This window comes from Misgurnus anguillicaudatus, chromosome 21, assembly GCF_027580225.2.
Source record: "Misgurnus anguillicaudatus chromosome 21, ASM2758022v2, whole genome shotgun sequence".
In the NCBI taxonomy this organism is placed as follows: Eukaryota; Metazoa; Chordata; class Actinopteri; order Cypriniformes; family Cobitidae; genus Misgurnus; species Misgurnus anguillicaudatus.
The window spans coordinates 50,983,953-51,007,259 of NC_073357.2; the positions used below are offsets into that span (position 1 = coordinate 50,983,953).

At 42.4% G+C, this 23,307-nt stretch overlaps 1 protein-coding gene and 1 long non-coding RNA gene across 2 annotated transcripts in view; both read left to right on the forward strand.

Moving 5' to 3' along the window:
* Positions 1–22,871, forward strand: part of LOC129449966 (uncharacterized) — a 102,110-nt gene extending 79,239 nt beyond the window's left edge. The window contains exons 3-6 of the mRNA XM_073859348.1: positions 19,272–19,492; positions 20,020–20,149; positions 20,297–20,397; positions 20,491–22,871. Coding sequence (XP_073715449.1) covers positions 19,272–19,492; positions 20,020–20,149; positions 20,297–20,397; positions 20,491–20,629 — 591 coding nt within the window. The 3' untranslated portion in view covers positions 20,630–22,871. The remainder of the gene's footprint in view (positions 1–19,271; positions 19,493–20,019; positions 20,150–20,296; positions 20,398–20,490) is intronic.
* Positions 9,272–13,250, forward strand: LOC129449233 (uncharacterized). Its single transcript, XR_012360061.1, has 3 exons — positions 9,272–10,043; positions 10,321–10,651; positions 10,839–13,250. It is a non-coding gene; the product is annotated as an uncharacterized lncRNA (long non-coding RNA).
* Positions 22,872–23,307: the final 436 nt, after the last annotated feature.

Sequence of the window (23,307 nt, forward strand, 5' to 3'; positions counted from 1 at the left end):
TTGCTGTAAATAAGCAAATGCTGAAATCTAAAATTACAATAAAATGACTGCAAAACAACATGAAATACCAAGTGTAATAATTATTTTTTAAAAGATCTTAAAGTCAACAGTTCCCTAGTTTTAGGTAAGCTAAAGCTTACTTTGGTTGCAAAGCAGTTGCTTATAAAATTATTAAGCCTGTTTGGAGAGAGATATTTTATGTTACAAAATGTCAGTCATCGTGTGATAACGAAAATATAACGAGGCTTAAACTAACTTACGTGTTCTGAGCAGGTGTTGTCAGTGAACAGGCTGTAAACTGTTGGCTAAGATACAGACACTCGTGAAAAACTGATGCTAATTATCTGGGAAACATTCTCTAACAGCAGTCAAGTCATTGTTTGTGTCAAAGTTGTGCATTTGTTGTAACATTAAAACAGGAGATCAGACTTACTCTGTGCTGATCAAAGTAATGCTCGAAGCTCCATTCCTCTCTGGGTGTGCGAGGCTATGCTTTTTTATTGGTTGTTGCGTTAAATCTTACCCAGATACAACAGTCCTATTTTCTGATTGGCTATTGTGTAGCCTCTTTTTTTATTTTTTGATTGGCTGAAAGAACTCCAGGGGAGACGGGCTTGATAGAGAGAGCGGTGCGGCCAGATACATTTTGAGCGCTGAAGCATATTAAATATATGATAAATAGGTTTTAGTGTGGCCGGAGTGGATGACTACAGACTGAAAGCACGGCTATTATCAGACCAGCCCTCGCAGCCTTAAAACACTACCGGCCCACCGGGAAAAGTCCCGACTCTCCCGATTGCCACTCCGCCACTGGTCGCAGTGCATGTACGGGGCACAACAAAGCCATGGTTGGGTCTGCCTCCTCCGGCAGCGCTTGCAAGCTCACCACCTGATCTCTGAAGGGAGTGGTGGGAACTTTGGGCACGTAGCCTGGCCTGGGTCTAAAGGGGACCGCACACCAGCCGCCCAGCTCAGCGCCGCGTCACGCCTAGGAGAACTCTGAGGTATTGTAAACCGGAAGTGCACATTAAATAGCGCGAGCTTCGTCACATAGCGTCTACTTCAAAATGTAAAATATACATTAGCAGCCAATGTTAATCATTAATGATGTGGGACAAATATGATGTTATTTAATGTTAAACTATGTGAGTGGCGCTCTGTGACGCGACAGGGATTTGAACAACTTCCTGAATCACAGCTGGGCGGTGCCGGTGTGCGTATACTCATAGAAAACAATGTGTTCGATTTTTTTAGAACGGCGCGGCGCTGTGCGGCGCTGCGCGGCGCTGCGCTGCGCGGCCGGTGTGCGATCCCCTTAAGTTTTACGCTCGAGACAGCAGGACCAAACTGAAGGCATGAATTGTCAATGGAGAATGCGTGTAGGTCCCCTACTCTCTTCACGGAGGCCAATGCTAGCAGGGTCAGAGTTTGCATTGATAAAAACTTAAGACTCGCAGACTGCAAAGGCTCAAACGAGGGTCCCTGCAGGGCTTTCAGCACCATGGACAGGTCCCAGGGAGGAATAGAGGGAAGGGTTCAGCCTTCAAGTGCCTCTTAAAATCCTAAGAGTATTTGCGCATCCCCCACGGCCAGCTGTGTGCCAACGCATCCACACCGAGGGTGCCCTCGGTTAGTGAATAAAACAGGCGACAGTGGGTTTCGTTCGGCGATGCAAACAGATCTATCTGCGCATGACCGAACTTCTTCCAAATTAGCTGAACCGTCTGGGGGTGGAGTCGCCATTCGCCGGGGCGCGCAGCTCGGGAAAGCGCGTCTGCCGCTGTATTGAGCGAACCCGGGATGTAAATGGCACCAAGGGACCTCAGATACTTCTGACTCCAAAGGAGGAGATGACGAGTGAGATGCGACAGGTGATGAGAGCACCTGTCGCATCTCGCTTGGCGGTTAATATATACACAACGGTCGCAGTGTTGTCAGTGCATACTAGTACATTCTTCCCTCGTAGCACCGTAGTGAAGCGTACAAGTCCCAGATATACAGCCCACAACTCGCGGCAATTGATATGCCAGTGCAGCTGGGGTGCTGTCCACACCCCTGAAGCTGCAAGCCCGTCGTACGTGGCTCCCCAGCCCGTGTCGAACGCATCTGTGTGGACAACAGCATGCCGAGAGACCTGACTCATGGATACACCAGCCCTGAGAAACGTGGGGTCTGACCACGGGGGGAATGATAAGAATTTAACAATTCTGATTCCATTATTGATGTTGCTTATCGATCCGATTCCTTATCGATTCTCTTATCGATTCTCATTAGGTGAGGGAATAAGCACAAATTTGTATGTTTGTATTAACTCACTTTAATATCTGTTCAGAAGACACAGAACAGAGTATACACAAATTATGTGTAGCAACCTCAGAACAAACTTAAAAGTAGGTGAGCTACTTCTTAAAGTAAAGTCTAGGGACCTATAGCCTATGGCAGTGTTTCTCAACCAGTAAATATATGATAGGACTAGGAATAAATAAAACAGAACTAGACTGACATAAAACATGCAACTTTTGGTCATGCATGCATTTGTTATTTTCTTTTGAAAAGACATGATGCTGGACAAAATACAGCAAATTAACCTATCAAAATGCAGAGGCATCTACTGTGGCAAACGGATGCCCTTTACACCTACCACAAACTTAGTCACTGCTTGGCAGATGTGGACACTACTTGAGTATTTTAGTTTCATTTAAGCATCTGTGCTTTATCAGTGTGTTTGTCTTGGGAAAAAATTACTTTACTTTACTAAAAAATTTTCACTACATTATAAAGCCTGTGTAAAGCCTGTGAATACTGTGTATTCCTTTTATATTGCATATTAAAATTGATTTAATACATAATTACATAAAATTGTGTACCTTTACTTTTCTTGAGTAAAAGTACCAAAGTACTTTTTACTTAAGTAAAAGTAAAAAACATTACTAGATTTTAATGTACTTAAATATTAAATATAAACCAAAAAACTTATTATGAAATGTAGTGTAGTTGAAATTATAATAATATGCTTTGGAATGTATGTTCTCAAAAAATAAAAACACTGATAAAATAAAAATACTTGAAAATGTTCTTTTAAGTGGAAATACTTAAGTAGTGTTTGGCTCTGCTGCTCTGTGAAATTTGTTTATCCTCGCCTCTGTCATTTTACGGAGATTATCCATATAGTGTAGCGAATGGAGGGGTTACGGAATAGTGTTGTTTAAACAACCATTCATCATTTTGATAATGATAAGTTATTCATTAATAATTACAATTATTAACCTTGATATTTTCTCCACCACCCTGTTAAGGGAAATTATTGTTTATCACTATTCCAATTCAGGGAATTGTTGATTTAGCTCAAATGCAAATACATACAATTAATCATCATTAACTATATATATTTTGTAGGTTTTAGCAGAATGAATCGTAACAATAATTGATTATTTCGCCATCGAATATATATCTAAAATTGTACATGAATTCTGAAAACCTTGAGCGTAAGGTAGCATTGATCGAAAGTTAAAGTGACTTTGAATTTAATCAGAACTCAGAAGGTGTCCATGGATAAACAATGCACATTTATTTGACTACTCTACTGGGATTACATGAGACATAGACGATGGACAAACAGGAACATTTAACATAAAATAGAGAGAGAGAGAGAGAGAGAGAGAGAGAGAGACTCTGCATAAACCACATTCATCTTACTTCACCGACTTAAACGCAGCTCTATTCTAAGATATAGGGTACTTGCATGTCTGTGCAGTTGAAGGCATTTGAAAGTCTTAGGTTCAGTTGGAAGAAGATGGCTTGCAGGTCCAGTTGCAGCATTTTCATGCTGGAAGAACAGACCAGGTTGTCGGTCTGTGAACCGAGCGTCCAGTCCATTTGAAGAGTTGTTTCCAAAGGATTTAGAAGTGAGTTGGTGGTTTTCCGATTGTTGAAAATCCATTCTTGGTCAAAACTCAGGTGAGTTTGACCTAAAACTCATAGAACAAAAGAAAGGCCTCTGGGCCTAATTGCCCTCCTCCCCCAAAGGGGGAGGGGTGGTTGGAAGAGCTCACTTGTAGAAGAGATGATGAAGGGACTCAACTTAACTTAACTTACTGAATCTGATGAGATAAAGTTTTTGCCTGTATTTATCCTTTGGGAAGGATACGCCCATTCAAGTTTGAATCGACCAATCAGAGCTGAGCAGGGGAGAGTTGTTTGTTCCCTTAACTGTTAATTTTGCATCTTTTGTGCCTGCAGATTCCTTGGCAAAGTATTAGTCCAGATCATTGAATAAATAGAATGAATTGTTTTCCGTCATACCATATTTATCAATGAAGAGGAAATTGAAAGGTGAACAGTTTGATACCCAATATGAATGGTTTTAAGCAAGCATTACATTGTGATTCATCCCAATGTATAACAAACAACCAATCTCTATTTGTCAGAGGTAGTCTAGACTAGGTCTAGTCTAGTCATAGGTCTAGTCATAGAAACACAATTGTACATGAGAATACAAGTTATTTAACAAGCAGTTTATAAAAGAGGGAACCAACATACATCAAACATGCGTAAATGTATTTAAAGAAGCAATCTTTTAAGAGTTTGTCATATGGTCTCAAAGACATTCTTTGGGGCAATTCACACTTTCCTTATCAGTTCTGTGTTGAGCTTCAAAAGGTGCCATAAAATGTCCCATGAGATGTTGGAGCCTCTTTGATGTAGAAATAAAGGGAAACTAAATAGGCTATGGGGGATAGCACATAATATCATATTTACTAACTTTTCTGCAGTCCAAGTGTCAGCTATAATCCAGTTCTGGCAATCCAGCCAGATGCTACAATAATAAAAGTTAATGAAATGGTGCTCACATTAACATTAACACATTACCTTCGGCATTAATAACAGATGGCGTCCCGTTTGCTCCGCTGGTGCTTGACTCGCTGGTGTTTTTGTGTAATAGTATATCAAACACGCGACTTGTGTGAGTGATTGATTCAACTGTTTCACGAGGCCTCGCGCTGCCCACCACTAAATATAACCAAACTTTGGATCGTTCTGCAATGTTTGCTGCGTTCTAAAGCCAAAACAACACAGCGTGTGTGACGTCATGACACATTTGCAGTGAGCGGAACCGATAAGCGGAATCGTTAAGCAGGCATGCTAATGGTTCAAAGGAATCGATTCACTGGGCACCGGTTCTTAAGAAGAACCATTTCTCGATTCCCATCCCGAGTTAGGCGACACACAGGTGTAATGGTTACACGGTGGATACCGGCGCGCCACACTGTCCTTGGGACTCGATTGTGAAGCCACCGCTGAAGCGGTCTCATATGAAGCAGCCCAAGCAGTGTCACAGCCGCGGCTGCTGCCATATGCCCCAGGAGCTTTTGAAATTGTTTCAGCGGGACCACATTCTTCCCTCGAAATGAGTCGAGGCAAGTCAGAATTGACTGGACGCGCTCTTCTGTTAAACGGGCCGATAAATCGATCGAGTCCAGTTCCATACCGAGAAAAGAGATCCTCTGCGTGGGGCAGAGTGTGCTCTTTTCCCAGTTGACCCGAAGACCCAAACGGGCGAGATGCCGAAGCGTTAAGTCTTTGTGCTCGCAAAGCGTCCACCGAGAATGCGCTATTATAAGCCACTCGTCGAGGTAAGCTAGAATGCGAACACCGCTCTCTCTCAGGGGCTTTAACGCCGCTTCCACTATTTTCGTGAACACACGGGGAGAGAGAGACAGCACGAATGGTAAAACTTTGTACTGATTTGCCCAACCCCTCAAAATGATATGCCCGCCCCTGTTCTCCTCTGTGGAGAGCGCAGACTCCGATGAGGGTGATGGTCATCCGGTCTCCTCAGGGGAGAGCGTGGACTCCGAAAAACCCCAACTGGCGATAGAGGAGAGGGAGGATGAGCATGTGAATGCCCACTCACGTCTCTCTCGATCCTCTGGAGACCTGGAGAAGGAATAGGAATGCACTCTTTTTGTGGTTTTGTGGGTGCCGGCTGAGAAGCCAGCGGAACAGAAACAAAACGAAACCAAAGATTCTCTGCCCGGCCCTCCACCGGAGGAGGGAGCGGTGCGTTCACGGTTTTCCCCGAAGAGTGATCCCATCCATATCCAGGTCGCCCGTCTCAGGACCGCTTCGATCTCCGTTTGCCACGGGAAGCAGGTTGGGCGGGCAGGGCGGGCTGTCGACGGCTGGTCCCCCTCCGCTGCCTGGATGACGTCCTGGGAGGGGGGACGGAGGCAGCCAATGCAGGCCGCCCTCGGTGAGGAGCAGACGGGGCAGCCGGCGCTGGAAGGCGAGATGCAGTTCGCTTGCACCGGGGCATGATCTGGGCGATTGCTTCGTCTGCTTCTGAGCTACGGAGAATTGCTGGGCGAAAGACTGCACCGACTCGCCGAAGAGACCGGTCTGGGACACTGGAGCATCCAAGAACTTGTTCTTATCTAGGTCCGACATGTCCGCTAAACACAGCCAGAGGTGGCATTCTTGGACCCCCAGCATGAACATGGCACGACCAATCGCCTTCGCTGTCACCTTTGTTGCACGGAGAGCCAGATCAGTGGCAGCCCGGAGCTCCGAGAGGACAGGCGAATCGTGTCCTCCCTCGTGCAGATCCCTCAAGGCCTTCACTTGATGAACCTACAGCAAAGCCATTGCGGGCTGAGGCCGCCTCTCCGCATGCCTGGTGGGCAGCGCCCGTTCAACAGGACGACTGTCTGCAAGCACGGGAGGGGAGAGTTGGGCGGTCCTCTCAAGAGGCAGCGGTGGCCGGACACAGCTGCATCGCAGAGGGATCCCCGTGTAACCCTTAGCAGCTCCGCTTGTGAGGGAGGTGAGGGGGGGCTGAAACGGCCGCAATCTGGTAGAAAACTGCAACTTCCAGGTTCTAGTCAGCTCCTCGTGCACCTCGGGGAAGAAAGGCACTGGAGGAGAGGGCTGTGAAGCCCGGGCAGCTCCGAAGAACCAATCATCCAGACGGGACAGTTCGGGCTGAGGGGGGTTAACCCCCTCTAACCCTACGGTCTCTGTCGCTCGAGATAGCATGACCACCATCTCAGGATCGAACTCCGGCGTTGCAACCCGACCAGAGGGAGGAAGGACGTCGGGATCCACTTCAGAGGGAGGGGGCCCACCCTCGGATGTTGCGGAGGCTGTGGACCTGGAGGGAGGCACAACAGATTCTACAGACATCATAGAACACGACGCTGCAGTCTCCATTAGAACCTCTGCCGGCTGTGGACGAGGAGGCTGAGAGCCAGAAGACGAATCCTCCGGCCGGTTCAGCACAGTGATGCGGAGGTCGTCCTTTGAGAGCCTCACAGCTGCACCGTGGCGACGCTCGACACTCGCAGGACGGGGGTTGCATTTTTCCCGGAGGAAAGACAACCGTCTCCGCAAATCCACAAGGGGACATGCTCTCGCGGTGAGAACACTCACCCTCAGCAAACGCTGCCTCCGCATGCTTGATGCCCAAGCATGAAAGACAACGCTCGTGACCATCCTTCGGACCCATGTACTTTCTGCACCCAAGATCGCATGGATGAAAAGCCATCCTGAAAAGGACGCTGATCTCCAGATATACGAGAAAGTGGCTGCCTTTAACAAGGCACAAAGCTCTCCGTATTACTCTTTTAGGGAAATTCACTCAGATGCTCAGTTGATGATGCGCACAGGGAAAGGCAACGCACACACTAAACTCAAAACAAAAAAGATGCAGAGTGTAGTGACCGACTAAAAGGGAACTGTAATATCATTATCTGATTTTTCGATGGCATTTGATGAGAAACAGGTAAATGCCCAGTCAATATCTAATTCGTCAACTGCCGTAAAACAGCAGCATAAGAAACAAAACAGCCGTACAAGCAAAAAAAAAACATCAGGGTCTTGGACAGCCTGCACTCAGAGCCTCGAGTCAGATGAACATAACCATGGATAATCTATCATTCGTGGTAATTGTAATTGTCAATGAAAAATTAAACAAGCCTGCACAAAGATTTGTCTGTTTGCCACAACATTACATAGAAAGTAAGTAAAGTATTTTATTATTTTTTTTATTTTATTGTGAGATACACACAACCCCCCCCCCCACACACATATATATATACACATACATTTAGTGTTTGGCCATTACGTTACACCCCGAGAGAGAGAGATCCTATTTAAATTAGTGCGTGTACGATGGATGTACAAAACAATGTGGAAGATAGGGTGGAGGAATAGGCAAACTAGTTTCGTTTCAATGTAAAACGAAACAAGCCTGCATAAAGATTTGTCTGTTTTCCACAACATTACATAGAATGTAGGTAAAGTATATACGCATCCACCCAACCACACACACACACACACACACACACACACACACACACACACACACACACACACACACACACACACTATATATATATATATAAACTTATAAACTTTTCTTTCACTCATGGTTAGTGTTTGGCCATTACGTTACACCGAGAGAGAGAGGGAGAGAGAGAGCAAGAGAGAGAGAGAGAGGGAGAGATAGATCCTATTTAAATTAGGGCGTGTACGGTGGATGTACACAGCAATGTAGAAGATAGGGTGGAGGAATAGGCAAACTAGTTTCGTTTCAATGTAAAACGAAACAAGCCTGCATAAAGATTTGTCTGTTTTCCACAACATTACATAGAATGTAGGTAAAGTATATACGCACCCACCCAACCACACACACACACACACACACACACACACACACACACACACACACACACACACACACACACACACACTATATATATATATAAACTTATAAACTTTTCTTTCACTCATGGTTAGTGTTTGGCCATTACGTTACACCGAGAGAGAGAGGGAGAGAGAGAGCAAGAGAGAGAGAGAGAGGGAGAGATAGATCCTATTTAAATTAGGGCGTGTACGGTGGATGTACACAGCAATGTAGAAGATAGGGTGGAGGAACAGGCAAACTAGTTTCGTTTCAATGTAAAACGAAACAAGCCTGCATAAAGATTTGTCTGTTTTCCACAACATTACATAGAATGTAGGTAAAGTATACGCATCCACCCAACCACACACACACACACACACACACACACAGGGGCGTCATGCACCAATTTTTTTTAAGGGGGCACAGTGTCAACAGCTCACAGAAATTTGTGCATATGTCACAAGGTGACGATCTTTTTTGGGGCGGAACCAAAAGTTGGGAAAGTTTGGTTCCGCCCGGATGTTTCCGCCCAGGCCGGAGAACAGAAACACCGGACATCCGGTAGCTTCCCGAAGGCTGTAATCAGCCGATTGAGCACAGCTGTACATAGTTAAAGAGATCGCCGGGTAATTGGACAACTGGAGTACATGGAGGAGTATAAAAAGCACAGTTAAATCACAGTTCAGAAAAAATGGACACGAGTAGCGATTGACACGGGGAAAGCTCCCTTGCCGAAGGCAGGAAGAAACACGCACCCTTTGAAGAGCCCGAAGGCTCTGTTGATCCGGGCTGCGCGAGGAGCGCGCGGAAAGAAGACGGAGCCACAGGAGGTGAAAGAAGGGCGAGCTGTGGATCTCTTAAAGGAGCACCCCGTGTGCTTCTTGGGGAAGTCGTAGTGTGTGTTGAGGAACGGAGCTGTGCTCATTGTTAGACGTGGTGGCTGTCTGTATTTCTCTCTCTCTCCCTCTCTCGTTGTAGTTTACGGTGGACCTGCTGGAGTAAACGGAAAATCCTATGGGTAGAAAGGAACCTTGGTCTAACCAGTATTTTTGAAGGAGTAAAGCAGGAAGAAAATTGACCTTGTTGTACAACGTAAACAAAGGCTATCCGCTGTGAGTATACCCGTTTGGTGTGGAGTAACTTGCAGAAATTAACCTGTGTGACCGTTGGAGTCCTCCAGGACTAGGAGGGCGGCCCTACCCCTATCAGTAGCGTGGTGGGCGAGCCGCTAGAAGTGTACATCCAAACAGCCACAGCAACGAGACTTTATTTTGGTCGTGTTTTCCATCGCCCCTATTTCAGCCCAAGCGCAGTGGAGGACACCGGGCGCTTTCTCTTGTGGTGTTGCACTTATAGTGTGGTGAGTGAGACTTTACAATTAATAAGCTTTTCACGTTGGAGTGGTGCTGTGTATTTGCTGTGGGTTGCTGTGTGTCTTGTTAGACGAAGCCCCGCACCATCCATTTCCTCTACTGGGCAGAGGACGGAGAGGCTAACGACCTCAGAAATTACTGCTACCATACGCTGTGTGCTGTTTCGGAGTACGAAGGGACGCAGACTAAGAGCTGTCAAAGACTGTGAGTAAAATAATGGAAGTATTCGTGGCGTAAACTTACCTGTGTCTGTCTTTGTCGCAGAGTCAGAGGCGAAAGGGTCCGCCGCCCCCGCGGTCCCTACAAAGGGGCGCCCCTGTCCAGGATTCGATCGGCCTACGGGCAGTGGAGATAGGGCAGCGCTCGACCCGGCGAGGTGGTGTGTGACCTTCGCCCCTCTGCTGACCTACGGAAGAAACCATACCTACCCAGAAAGCTGTAAACAGCAGAGCCGGTGAGAAATACTCGAAGTCTCAGTAACAGTGTCTTTGTGTCCTAGCGGCCACCTGTGGAGAGAGAGAAGAACGAGAGTGAATAATTGAAGAACAGACTGTGAACGTGATACCTACCCAGAAAGCTGTAAACAGCAGAGCCGGTGAGAAATACTCGAAGTCTCAGTAACAGTGTCTTTGTGTCCTAGCGGCCACCTGTGGAGAGAGAGAAGGACGAGAGTGAATAATTGGAGAACAGACTGTGAACGTGATACCTACCCTGAAAGCTGTAAACAGCCGAGTCGGTGAGAAATACTCGAAGTCCAAGTAACAGTGTTTTTGGTGTCCTAGCGACCACCTGTGGAGAGAAAGGAGAATGAGAATGAACATTCGGAGAATGGACTGTGTGGAGATCCAGTGGGTGGTGAAGGAGGAGAGCCTAGAGTGGCCATTATTTTAAGTTCCCCGTTTCCCTTCCCTATTTATCTTTTTTTTTAAGTAAATTAAATAAAGTAAATTTTTAATTTATGCTTACCTTGTGTGTCTGGTCATTGGGGTGGCTTTGGGAATCTCCTCGAGGTGGAGAAAGGGGCGTGACCTCATTTACATCTGGGTCCACCCCGACTTGTGACAGATTTGGCGTAGTCGGCAGTCCACCTCGGGTTGAGACCAAGGTCCCCCAATGACCTACCACGTTTTTAAAAAAAAAAGCTCCCATCAACACTCTAGCAGTCCCTAAACAACGCGTTCTCGGGACGAGAACGGATTGGCGGGGGAGGATGTCACAAGGTGACGATCTTTTTTGGGGCGGAACCAAAAGTTGGGAAAGTTTGGTTCCGCCCGGATGTTTCCGCCCAGGCCGGAGAACAGAAACACCGGACATCCGGTAGCTTCCCGAAGGCTGTAATCAGCCGATTGAGCACAGCTGTACATAGTTAAAGAGATCGCCGGGTAATTGGACAACTGGAGTACATGGAGGAGTATAAAAAGCACAGTTAAATCACAGTTCAGAAAAAAATGGACACGAGTAGCGATTGACACGGGGAAAGCTCCTTTGCCGAAGGCAGGAAGAGACACGCACCCTTTGAAGAGCCCGAAGGCTCTGTTGATCCGGGCTGCGCGAGGAGCGCGCGGAAAGAAGACGGAGCCACAGGAGGTGAAAGAAGGGCGAGCTGTGGATCTCTTAAAGGAGCACCCCGTGTGCTTCTTGGGGAAGTCGTAGTGTGTGCTGAGGAACGGAGCTGTGCTCATTGTTAGACGTGGTGGCTGTCTGTATTTCTCTCTCTCTCCCTCTCTCGTTGTAGTTTACGGCGGACCTGCTGGAGTAAACGGAAAATCCTATGGGTAGAAAGGAACCTTGGTCGAACCAGTATTTTTGAAGGAGTAAAGCAGGAAGAAAATTGACCTTGTTGTACAACGTAAACAAAGGCTATCCGCTGTGGGTATACCCGTTTGGTGTGGAGTAACTTGCAGAAATTAACCTGTGTGACCGTTGGAGTCCTCCAGGACTAGGAGGGCGGCCCTACCCCTATCAGTAGCGTGGTGGGCGAGCCGCTAGAAGTGTACATCCAAACAGCCACAGCAACGAGACTTTATTTTGGTCGTGTTTTCCATCGCCCCCATTTCAGCCCAAGCGCAGTGGAGGACATCGGGCGCTTTCTCTTGTGGTGTTGCACTTATAGTGTGGTGAGTGAGACTTTACAATTAATAAGCTGTTCACGTTGGAGTGGTGCTGTGTATTTGCTGTGGGTTGCTGTGTGTCTTGTTAGACGAAGCCCCGCACCATCCATTTCCTCTACTGGGCAGAGGACGGAGAGGCTAACGACCTCAGAAATTACTGCTACCATACGCTGTGTGCTGTTTCGGAGTACGAAGGGACGCAGACTAAGAGCTGTCAAAGACTGTGAGTAAAATAATGGAAATATTCGTGGTGTAAACTTACCTGTGTCTGTCTGTGTCGCAGAGTCAGAGGCGAAAGGGTCCGCCGCCCCCGCGGTCTCTACAAAGGGGCGCCCCTGCCCAAGATTCGATCGGCCTACGGGCAGTGGAGATAGGGCAGCGCTCGACCCGGTGAGGTGGTGTGTGACCTTCGCCCCTCTGCTGACCTACGGAGGAAACCATACCTACCCAGAAAGCTGTAAACAGCAGAGCCGGTGAGAAATACTCGAAGTCTCAGTAACAGTGTTTTTGTGTCCTAGCGACCACCTGTGGAGAGAAAGGAGAACGAGAGTGAATAATTGAAGAACAGACTGTGAACGTGATACCTACCCAGAAAGCTGTAAACAGCAGAGCCGGTGAGAAATACTCGAAGTCTCAGTAACAGTGTCTTTGTGTCCTAGCGGCCACCTGTGGAGAGAGAGAAGGACGAGAGTGAATAATTGGAGAACAGACTGTGAACGTGATACCTACCCTGAAAGCTGTAAACAGCCGAGTCGGTGAGAAATACTCGAAGTCCAAGTAACAGTGTTTTTGGTGTCCTAGCGACCACCTGTGGAGAGAAAGGAGAATGAGAATGAACATTCGGAGAATGGACTGTGTGGAGATCCAGTGGGTGGTGAAGGAGGAGAGCCTAGAGTGGCCATTATTTTAAGTTCCCCGTTTCCCTTCCCTATTTATCTTTTTTTTTAAGTAAATTAAATAAAGTAAATTTTTAATTTATGCTTACCTTGTGTGTCTGGTCATTGGGGTGGCTTTGGGAATCTCCTCGAGGTGGAGAAAGGGGCGTGACCTCATTTACATCTGGGTCCACCCCGACTTGTGACACATACACAGACATCAAACAAAATATTATAGAGCTTTTAGTCTTTTCCATGGCACTTACATTTCTAACAATCTGAAAACCCCTGCTTTCATGCAAAAACCTCCAAAATAAGAGTGATGACTAACTTTAATATCAAATACTATTCAATCGGAATAATGACACATTGCATCATATTTACATCTGAAACGGCATGTTTTATTTAAGTCTTAATGGCTTGTTTAATTGTGTCATTAATGCATTTTGCACAACAACTACATTATCATAAAAAAATTAATGTAGGCTAATTTTATATCCATAAAGTATATACACAACGAAAATGACATAATAGCCACGTGATTGATTTTAATGTTCAATAATGATTTAAAAAAATATGTTTAGATAAAATTATTAGAGGAACGGATTACATTTTTGCATTAAATTTTACCTCATGTAAGCATGTGAGAATCCGCGCCCGCGTGAACTCTGGCGAACTTTGGCGTTGTGCCAAGAAGATGAATCTCTACTAATATAACGTTGAGACGGTCACATTTGGGGTTTGGAAATGTTGTGAGCATTTCTAACACGTTTTAATTCCTCAGATAGCCAAATGCAGCAGCAAGCCAGCAACAGCAGAGAGCTTGTGAGCGCGCCCAGACGCTGATGATGTCTGCGACTGCTCTGACTGCAGTGCCAGCTGCCGCCGGAATAAAAGTAATGTAACATGATCAGAACACTATCAAAACGGCGAAAATCTCCAAAAAGTGACAAGGATGCAGCACAGAATGTATAATATTGTGCATATTAAACAGATTAAAAGTCAAATAACAGATTAATGGACGCTTATTTGATTTTGAGGTTGGATGCAAAATCCATTGGCTCAAAAAAACCAAGGTGGCAGGTGCCACCTCAGTTTGAATGGGCATGACGCCTCTGCACACACACACACACACACACACACACACACACACACACACACACACACACACACAAAATGTCACAAAAAACACTGGTATTCCTATCTTTGTGGGGACAATTGGTCCCCACAACGTGATAATTACCAGGTACACACACACTATATATATATACAGTTGTGTTCAAAATTATTCAACCCCCAATGCTGTTAAGGGTTTTAGGGAATTTAGTGTACATTTGTAATTGTATTCAGAATGAAATCCTACAATGACTTCTTAAAGAACCATATGCAACTAAAATGACATCAATTGGTTTTGTAATATAGTAGTAAATGTTTCTTTTGTGAATTCTTCATTGACACAATTATTCAACCCCTAAAAGAACTACCACTCTGAAGAACAGAGGTTCATTGAAGTGTTTTCAATCAGGTATTGAAAACACCTATGGATGTCAGGGAACAGCAATAAAGCCTAATAAGCACCAATTAGGCAGCTTTAAAATGACTGTGATACTCAACTCCTTCTAAACATTTACTGGTGTGGTTACAAACATGGTGAAGTCAAAAGAATGGTCCAGGAAGACAAGAGAAGAGGTGATTAATCTTCACAGGAAGGGCAATGGCTATAAGAAGATTGCAAAGATGTTAAACATACCAAGAGACACCATAGGAAGCATCATTCGCAAATTCAAGGCAAAGGGCACTGTTGAAACGCTTCCTGGTCGTGGCAGAAAAAAGATGCTAACTGCGACTGCTGTGCGCTATCTGAAGCGTGGAGTGGAAAAAAGTCCCCGTGTGACTGCTGAGGAACTGAGAAAAGATTTGTCAGATGTGGGTACTGAAGTTTCTGCTCAGACAATACGGCGCACCCTGCGTACTGAAGGCCTCCATGCCAGAACTCCCAGGCGCACCCCCTTGCTGTCTCCAAAGAATAAGAAGAGTCAACTGCAGTATGCCAAAAGTCATGTGGACAAACCACAGAAGTTTTGGGATAGTGTTCTGTGGAAAATTAGAACTGTTTGGGCCCATGGATCAACGCTATGTTTGGAGGAGGAAAAACAAGGCCTATGAAGAAAAGAACACCTTGCCTACTGTGAAGCATGGTGGGGGGTCAATCATGCTTTGGGGCTGTTTTGCTTCTGCAGGTACAGGGAAACTTCAGCGTGTGCAAAGTACCATGAATTCTCTTCAGTACCAGGAGATATTGGATGACAATGTGTTGCAGTCCGTCACAAACCTGAGGCTTGGGAGACGTTGGACCTTTCAACAGGACAATGATCCCAAGCATACCTCCAAATCCACTAGAGCATGGTTGCAGAAAAAAGGCTGGAACATTTTGAAGTGGCCATCGCAGTCACCAGACTTAAATCCGATTGAGAACCTCTGGTGGGACTTATAGAAAGCAGTTGCAGTGCGCAAGCCTAAGAATGTGACTGAACTGGAGGCTTTTGCCCATGATGAATGGGCGAAGATACCCGTAGATCGCTGCAAGACACTTGTGTCAAGCTATGCTTCACGTTTAAAAGCTTTTTTAACTGTAAAAGGATGTTGTACTAAGTACTAAGATTGAATGTCACTTGGGGGTTGAATAAAACTGAAAATGATGTGAGCACAGAAAAGACATTTGTGGTTATTTCATTATAAATGTTATGTTATATTTGTCTGACCTACACATGCCTCTTTGATGTAATTGTAAGCAGGATGACTGAATGATCAAAATCAATGTCAAACCGGCCAAAACAATCAATTTCAGTTGGGGTTGAATAATTTTGAACACAACTGTATATATATATATATATATATATATATATATATATATATAAACTTATAAAACTTATAAACTTTTCTTTCACTCATGGTTAGTGTTTGGCCATTACGTTACACCGAGAGAGGGAGAGAGAGAGAGAGAGAGAGAGAAAGAGAGAGAGAGAGAGAGAGAGAGGGGGGGGGGGGGAGATCCTATTTAAATTAGGGCGTGTACGGTGAATGTACACAGTGTAGAAGATAGGGTGGAGGAACAGGCAAACTAGTTTTGTTTCAATGATAAATGAAACAAGCCTTCACAAAGATTTGTCTGTTTGCCACAACATTACATAGAAAGTAAGTAAAGTATTTTATAGTTACTTTATAGTATACTATAGTTAAGTATATAGTATAAACTATAGTTTATAGTATACATTTTAATGTGTTTTTATATATATATATATATATAGGCTCAGAATGAAGATATACATGATTTTCTATTTTACACTGTAGTCCAATTACATAGCATTTTGGCATTTTGCCACAATCAGTTAACATGTTAGTGACTGCACTAATTATTTGTTCTCAAACATGTTCTTCAAACTGTACAATGGGTTGGGACATTTTATTCATGCATTATTCAGTCCTGTTTTTGTTAGCTTGGGTCCATTGTTTAGAAAGTAAAAGTGACATAATGGTAGCCTATACTTAAAATGGGACCTCTGCATTTAACCGCTCAGTTGTAACCTGCCAGCCGTGAGCCTTGAATCGATGACCTTCAAGTTACGAGTCTTTAGAAAGTGCAATCTAACTAAATGCAAACACTACTTTTAGTTAACAATTTTGTTATTTATATTATGGTTGTGGGTTAACAGTTTTAACCATAGGTAATTGTTGTAAAGTACACTGGATGTCACTAATACTGTAAGTGTATATCAAAAAATGGCTGGACGTATAGGCCATTGAAAATACCCCTATTTAAACACTCCACTTTAGGCCCAAAACAAGTTGTAGTAATAATGCTATTTTAGTGCCTAGAATTTTAAGTGTTTATTATCTTTCAGCAGTATCACTCAAACACTTCAAGAACCATGGCATTTAAGATCCAAGTACCTGTTCCATTTCCAGTTCCAGTACTACCAACTAAAACAGACCATCTGATACAATGCATTATAGACAACAACTTACAGAAACTTAACAAATTAATAGCACGCAGGGATGTCAATGGACTTTACTATTCCAAAGTCTGGCAAGATAATGTTACACTATTGACAGCAGCAGTTATATGCAAGAATGAAGACATCTGTTCTAATCTACTTAAACAGTCTGCTGATCCTAATATTCTATCAACCATAGGCTATGGACCTTTACACTATGCTGGTCATACATCTGGAGTTCCACTAAGCATAGTAAAAAAAACTACTCGCAGCAAAAGCTGACCCAGATGGACCAACACTATGCTTTATCACTCCAATACAGTGTGCTGCTAATAAGGGCAATGTAGAAATTGTGAAAGTTCTTATAGAGGCTGGAGCTTCTGCGGATAAGTATTATGGGCATAATAAAGGGATTGATAGAGCAGTGAAGAATACTATTCATCAATTATCTTTGAAGAGTGAAGATTTTAAGAAAGAAAATACTTTTTTCTCTTTTTCTTGTGATAGAAAGAAAGACCAAGCAGAAATTTTCAGCATCTACAAGAAAAATTTTTTCCAGGAGAATCCATTTAGTCATTTGATTCTTTTCGAGCAGTACTTTTGTGTTAATGATAGTAGACCTGGTAAAGAGCAGTACCATCAAAATGGTATCAAGTGGTTGAAAGATAAAGAGAATGCAGACAAATACATCAAGGGAGTCACTGAGCGCTTTCCAAGTATACCTCAGAAACATTGGCTGAATCCACTAAAATGCTTATTTGCTGCCTTGCGTATCACCAAAAGCATCTCTGCTCAGATTTTCAGTGAGCTTGTGCAAATTCTAACAAACAGTCTTCAGCACTTTGAAAGCACACCTGAAATAGTCAATGAACAGATATTAAAAATACTCAATGTCATGATGCAAAAATTCTCTGAACATAAACTTACATTGAACTATTCTATCTATGAAAACTTATGTAAAAGTTTAATGCCTTTCACAAATTCAACATATCCATGTTCAATTGGAATTCAGGTCTTTCGTGTTTTTGAAAGTATATACGTCTTTGATCCCCAACTTCTTGTGTTGTGCAAATTGTCCTCAGTACCAGAGAGTATACTGAATGCTGTAGAGGTAGAGGATGAAGCCATAAGGAGTAAACTGCAAAATCTGAATGCATTACTCCAGCATCCACCAGGTGGAGGAGATAGCTTATTAAAAGTGACCACTCCTTGTAAGGGCAAGGAAAAGAAAAAAATTCAGCATGAGTCACAAGAGAGTGGGCATAAAGAAAAGGAAGAAAAGTCATTTCCAGATGCCATAGTGACATCCACTGATGAATCCAATGCAAGTGTTCAGCAACTGACACTGCATCCTGAGAACCCAAAAAGAAGATGGCTGCAAATTAGCCATCGCTGGAGGTCTAAGCTTGAGAAGCTAGTTAATATTGATATTAATAATATCTATAGACTAGGAAGTCTTACTCTTGTACTTAGTGATGAATTTCAAATTGCTAGAGGAAGTGATGGAACACAAGTTTATCTTGGTCTGAGAGATGATGGGACAGAGGTCGCTGTAAAACGTATGCTTAAGTCCAATTACCAAGTGCTTAAAAATGAGGAGGTATTTTTACGACTCCCACAACTTGAAGATCCCTCTATTGTGCGATATGTGGACTTTGCAGAAGATGACAACTTTGGATATCTCATTCTTCAGCTTTGTGAGTACACACTAGAAGAATACATCCAAGATCATTTACCATCTGACACCTCTGAGAGGACTTTTGTTTTGAAAAAACTTGTGGGGGAAGTGCTGTGCAGCTTACAGGTTCTACACAGTAAAGAAGCAAATGTACTTCATCGAGACATCAAACCGCAAAACGTTCTGATTGGTAAGACTGAAGGCTACAGTTGCTTGCAAATACATTTTTATTTAATATATCAGAAATTCTGTTTCTTTTAACTATCTTCTTTCCCCATTTCCCAGACATAAATGGAAAAGCTAGATTAGCTGATTTTGGCATAAGTCGTCGACTGAATTTAGGTCAGACAACTTTACGAACAAGCATAGCTGGAACTAGATTCTGGAAAGCAACGGAAGCCATTGATGAGGACAACAACAGGGGGTACAAAAGAAGTTCTGACATTCAAGTGAGTTGCCAAAATAATTACTTCTCTGAAATGAGCGTTTAATCATTTAATGTAGGCCTACTCAGTGAAAATGCCTAGCCGGTGATAATACTGTAACCTTTTTAAAGGTTGCTGGGATGTTAGTGTACTACATTCTCTCTAGAGGACACCATCCATTTGGTAAAGGTCCATTTTGTGAGGTCAACATTCTGAAGGGAAAATACAAACTGGAACACCTGGATGATAATGTAGCAAAGGATCTTGTGGAGTGGATGATCAATGAAAATCCAGAAAAGAGACCAACTGTGCAACAAACACGTGCACATGCTTTCTTCTGGACTGATGAAAGGTATATTCAGATATAAATTGGTTTTACAACATTGTTTAGATAATTTATGTTATATACATTATATGGGTCATGGGTTCATTACCTGTACTTACTGCCATTTTTCTGTTTAGCCAAAATAACCTTGTAAATGTAATCTTGGTGGGTAGAAATAGCGTTGTTGATTTTATCCTCATTTTTTGAAAGGAAGCAACAGTAGCATCTACATTTATTGGCTCTTTTAGTAAATACATTGTATTATTGACTAATGATACACTCTAAAAATGGCTGGGTAATTTTTAACCTATAATGGGTAAATATTGAACAGAACACGCCGCTGGGTTAAAACTAACCCAATGCTGGGTTAAAACTAACCCAATGCTGGGTTGTTTTAACACAACTGCTGGATTATTATAACCCATGGTTGCTTAACAACAACCCAAGATTGGGTCATTTTTAACCCAGCATGTGTTCTGTATAATATTTTCCCAGAATGTATTCAAAATTACACATTTTAGAGTGTATGTATAATGTTTCTGAAATCCAATCAGGAAGGTGGAGTATCTGAAAAAACGAGGGACTCAGAAGGAGGTAGAAAAATACCGTGATGCTGATGAGGAGCTTCTTCATGTTGTCGAAAGATACACAGCCGGGAAAACCTTTTCTCAATGGAAAACTAAAGTAAATAAAAAATGAGTGAAGTTGAGATGTGATTTACTGTGGATGTCAGTGTTTCAAAATAATTGTCTTTTTTTGGAAAAACCTACATTTATTACAGAAAACTTTATGCAGTCTTTAACTGCATACTCTAAACATATTGTTTTCAAGTTTCCCCCTGACATTTTTGAGAAACTGGGTGGTAAGAAAAAAGCTTATCCTAAAAATACACTGGGCCTGCTATGTTTTATACGTAACTTGCACGAGCATTAGTAAGTCAAACAAAACATAAAATATTTGCACAACTATTGTGTGATGTTGTGTGTCAGACCCCGGTTTAGTTGATGTGTTTCTTTGCTTTATAGCTCAGAGGACGCAGCAAACATCAACCTAATGGCTTTGTTCCCGGATCTCTTCGAGAGTATGTACAGGTTTGCCAAGGAGGAAGGATGGCACTCCAGGCCGAGTCTGAAACGGTTCTTGAACTCAAATCAACAGATCTGACTTGATAATAAGATATAATAAGATCTGAATTTATTATAAACATACATCTATGTGTATGATTTATGATGAAGTCAGTTGTGATTGGTGCCATGTGAGCTTGAAAGGTTAAGGAATGGTTTTTAATTTTATTTTAAGAAGGCTAATGCTGAACTTTAGGGAAAAAAATCATTTAAGATTAAGTTTATTTATATAGCACGTTTCATAAGACAGACATAATTTAATTTGGAACAGATTTAGGGGTGTTTCCTCAGACAAGGATTATCTTAAGCAAGGACTAGGCCTCAGTTTAATTAGGAAATATAACTAGTTTTAACAAGCATGCCTAACTAAAAAAAATTTTTGTTCATTTTGAGGCAAAACAAAGGGAACTGATGTATTTTTGAGTTGTTTTCAGTTTAGACAGCTCTTACATTTATTTTAGTCTAGGACTAGTCTAATCCCTGTCCAGAAAACAACCCCATTGTGTCTTTAGAATATGAGTAGGAGTGTTAGATTAAAGTGATATTGACAAGCAGGAGTCTAGTGAATAAAAGCTGAATGATGAGTATTTGATCTCAAGAAGAGCGATCAATACCAGAGGCTGTGGCCTTAAGCCTTCCTGACTTCTGACCATGCTGGGTCGATTGTTTTAAGTCCAGCTCAGAATGTGGCTAAGTTGGGCTGGTTACAATTGCAATAGGGAAAATTTAGTATATGTAAGAATTTTGTATGTTCCTCAAAAGCTGATGTGAGAAGCAGTTTTGGTCTGATATAATTTAAAAAGCGCAGTTTCTGACTTTTTGAAGCTCACGCCATCTGAATTTCTTGCAGTGGTTGCATCTCTCTCCACAGTTGCTGGGTCCTCTGAAGTCTTTGTGAGAGGTTGGATACAAACTGTAGCTATTGTGCACCTAAGTGTCAAAGTTATAACCACCATTTGGGTATATATAAGACCACTGAGGGATAATCCCTGATATTTCAATGGCTGATTAGTTTTTTAATATACCAATGTACTAAACCTACTACTTTGGACATTATATACATTTATAACCGATAACTGAGTACATTGTGGTGGTACAACAAATTTTCAGCTGGCCTAATTGTCATTGCTGGGTTTATGGGAAAATTGTATAAATTGACAAAACATCTTATACTGATACCCAGGATCTGATTTATGTCTTCCCCTTCCCAATTCCCTTTACCTCCCTATTCAAGTGCAGATCATTGTAAGTTGTCTGAACCTATGGTTTTTAATGTATTATATGTTGCCATTGGTGTGATTGGTAAAAGGTCTAATTTCTACAGTATATAGGACACAGTAAACTAAATCTGCACTCCTTTCGATGTGTTTCTTCACAAGAGGTCTGCATTATAAATTATGTTGGTGCCCTTTCAAGTTACAAGAACTTTACTATTCAAATTCTAATTTGGTAGCCAAATTTTTCTGTATATATTAGGTGACTGTCTTGCGCCTGTTTTTGTGTCTCTGTCTTTCTATTTTTGTAGAATGCCGCTTATTTGCTTATTCATTAATGCACTTTAGTATTGTTGTTGCTTTATGTTTGTTTGTTCCCTTGCCTGTCTGTTATACTCATCATCACCACTTGTTACTTGTTCTTTTAGTTAATGTCTGCTCTTGTTCGTGTGTGTGTGTGTGTGTGTGTGTGTGTGTGTGTGTGTGTGTGTGTGTGTGTGTGTGTGTGTGTGTGTGTGTTTGTGTGTGTGTGTGTGTGTGTAATGATGCTCTTGGAATGTATCAAATATATTATCAAATAATTTTGCTTCATTTCCACTTAATTCCCGCCTTAGGCACTTTAGAAATACCAATTTGTTGGGAGAATCTGCTAAATGCTATGTTGCAGCCACATGCATCACAGCCCCCTCTAGTGTGTGGTTCAGTTTCTCATGTTTACCTCTGAAATTCTGATTTCATTTGCAATGTGTCTAGCTGTATCTTAGAGATTTTGCAACTGTTCACTATGTCTTATCCAAAGAATTAGATTTTTTTTAAAGTGGATGTTTTGCCAAAAAGCTTGGGGTTTTGCAGTGAAAGACAGTCAAATTTGTTTAATACCAATGAAATGACTTAAGTGACATTTGTGAAAATAAGCAATTTCAGTGAATAATAACCTTTTCATTGCAATTAAAGTAAAATACCAAACCCAAATATAAGAGCATACATAATTTTCTTCAGTTGTTTGTTTGGATTTTTTGCTGTAACCAGAACTTTCCATGAAATTGCTCTGTTTGTACTGGTATGACTGACTTTGATGTATCCTGCTGATCAATTCCATTAAATAGATTGTTACTTGATATAAGTTCTTTAGAAATTATTTATTTTATATTAGGTTAACGCTAGTATTACTGCAATATAAGTAGTAGTCAGTTTAAGATCATTCTGGAGCTGGAAGTAAAATACCACCTTAAAAAAAACATTTATTTTTTGTGACAATAATGTTGCATTCAAAATAGTTTCGTTTTGAACACTATACTGACCTTGAGGATCAGTGCAAAATTGACTAATATTTGTCTTACCTTGTTTTACTATGATTGTTTTACACATAAATACTATAAAATGTAACGAAATGTATAGCCAATGTTATTTACAACATGCAATATACAAATGGCATGCACACAACAAATGGTTTTTGTACAGTACAAATGTTTTGTTCAATTTTGTTTTATTTTAAACATACTTT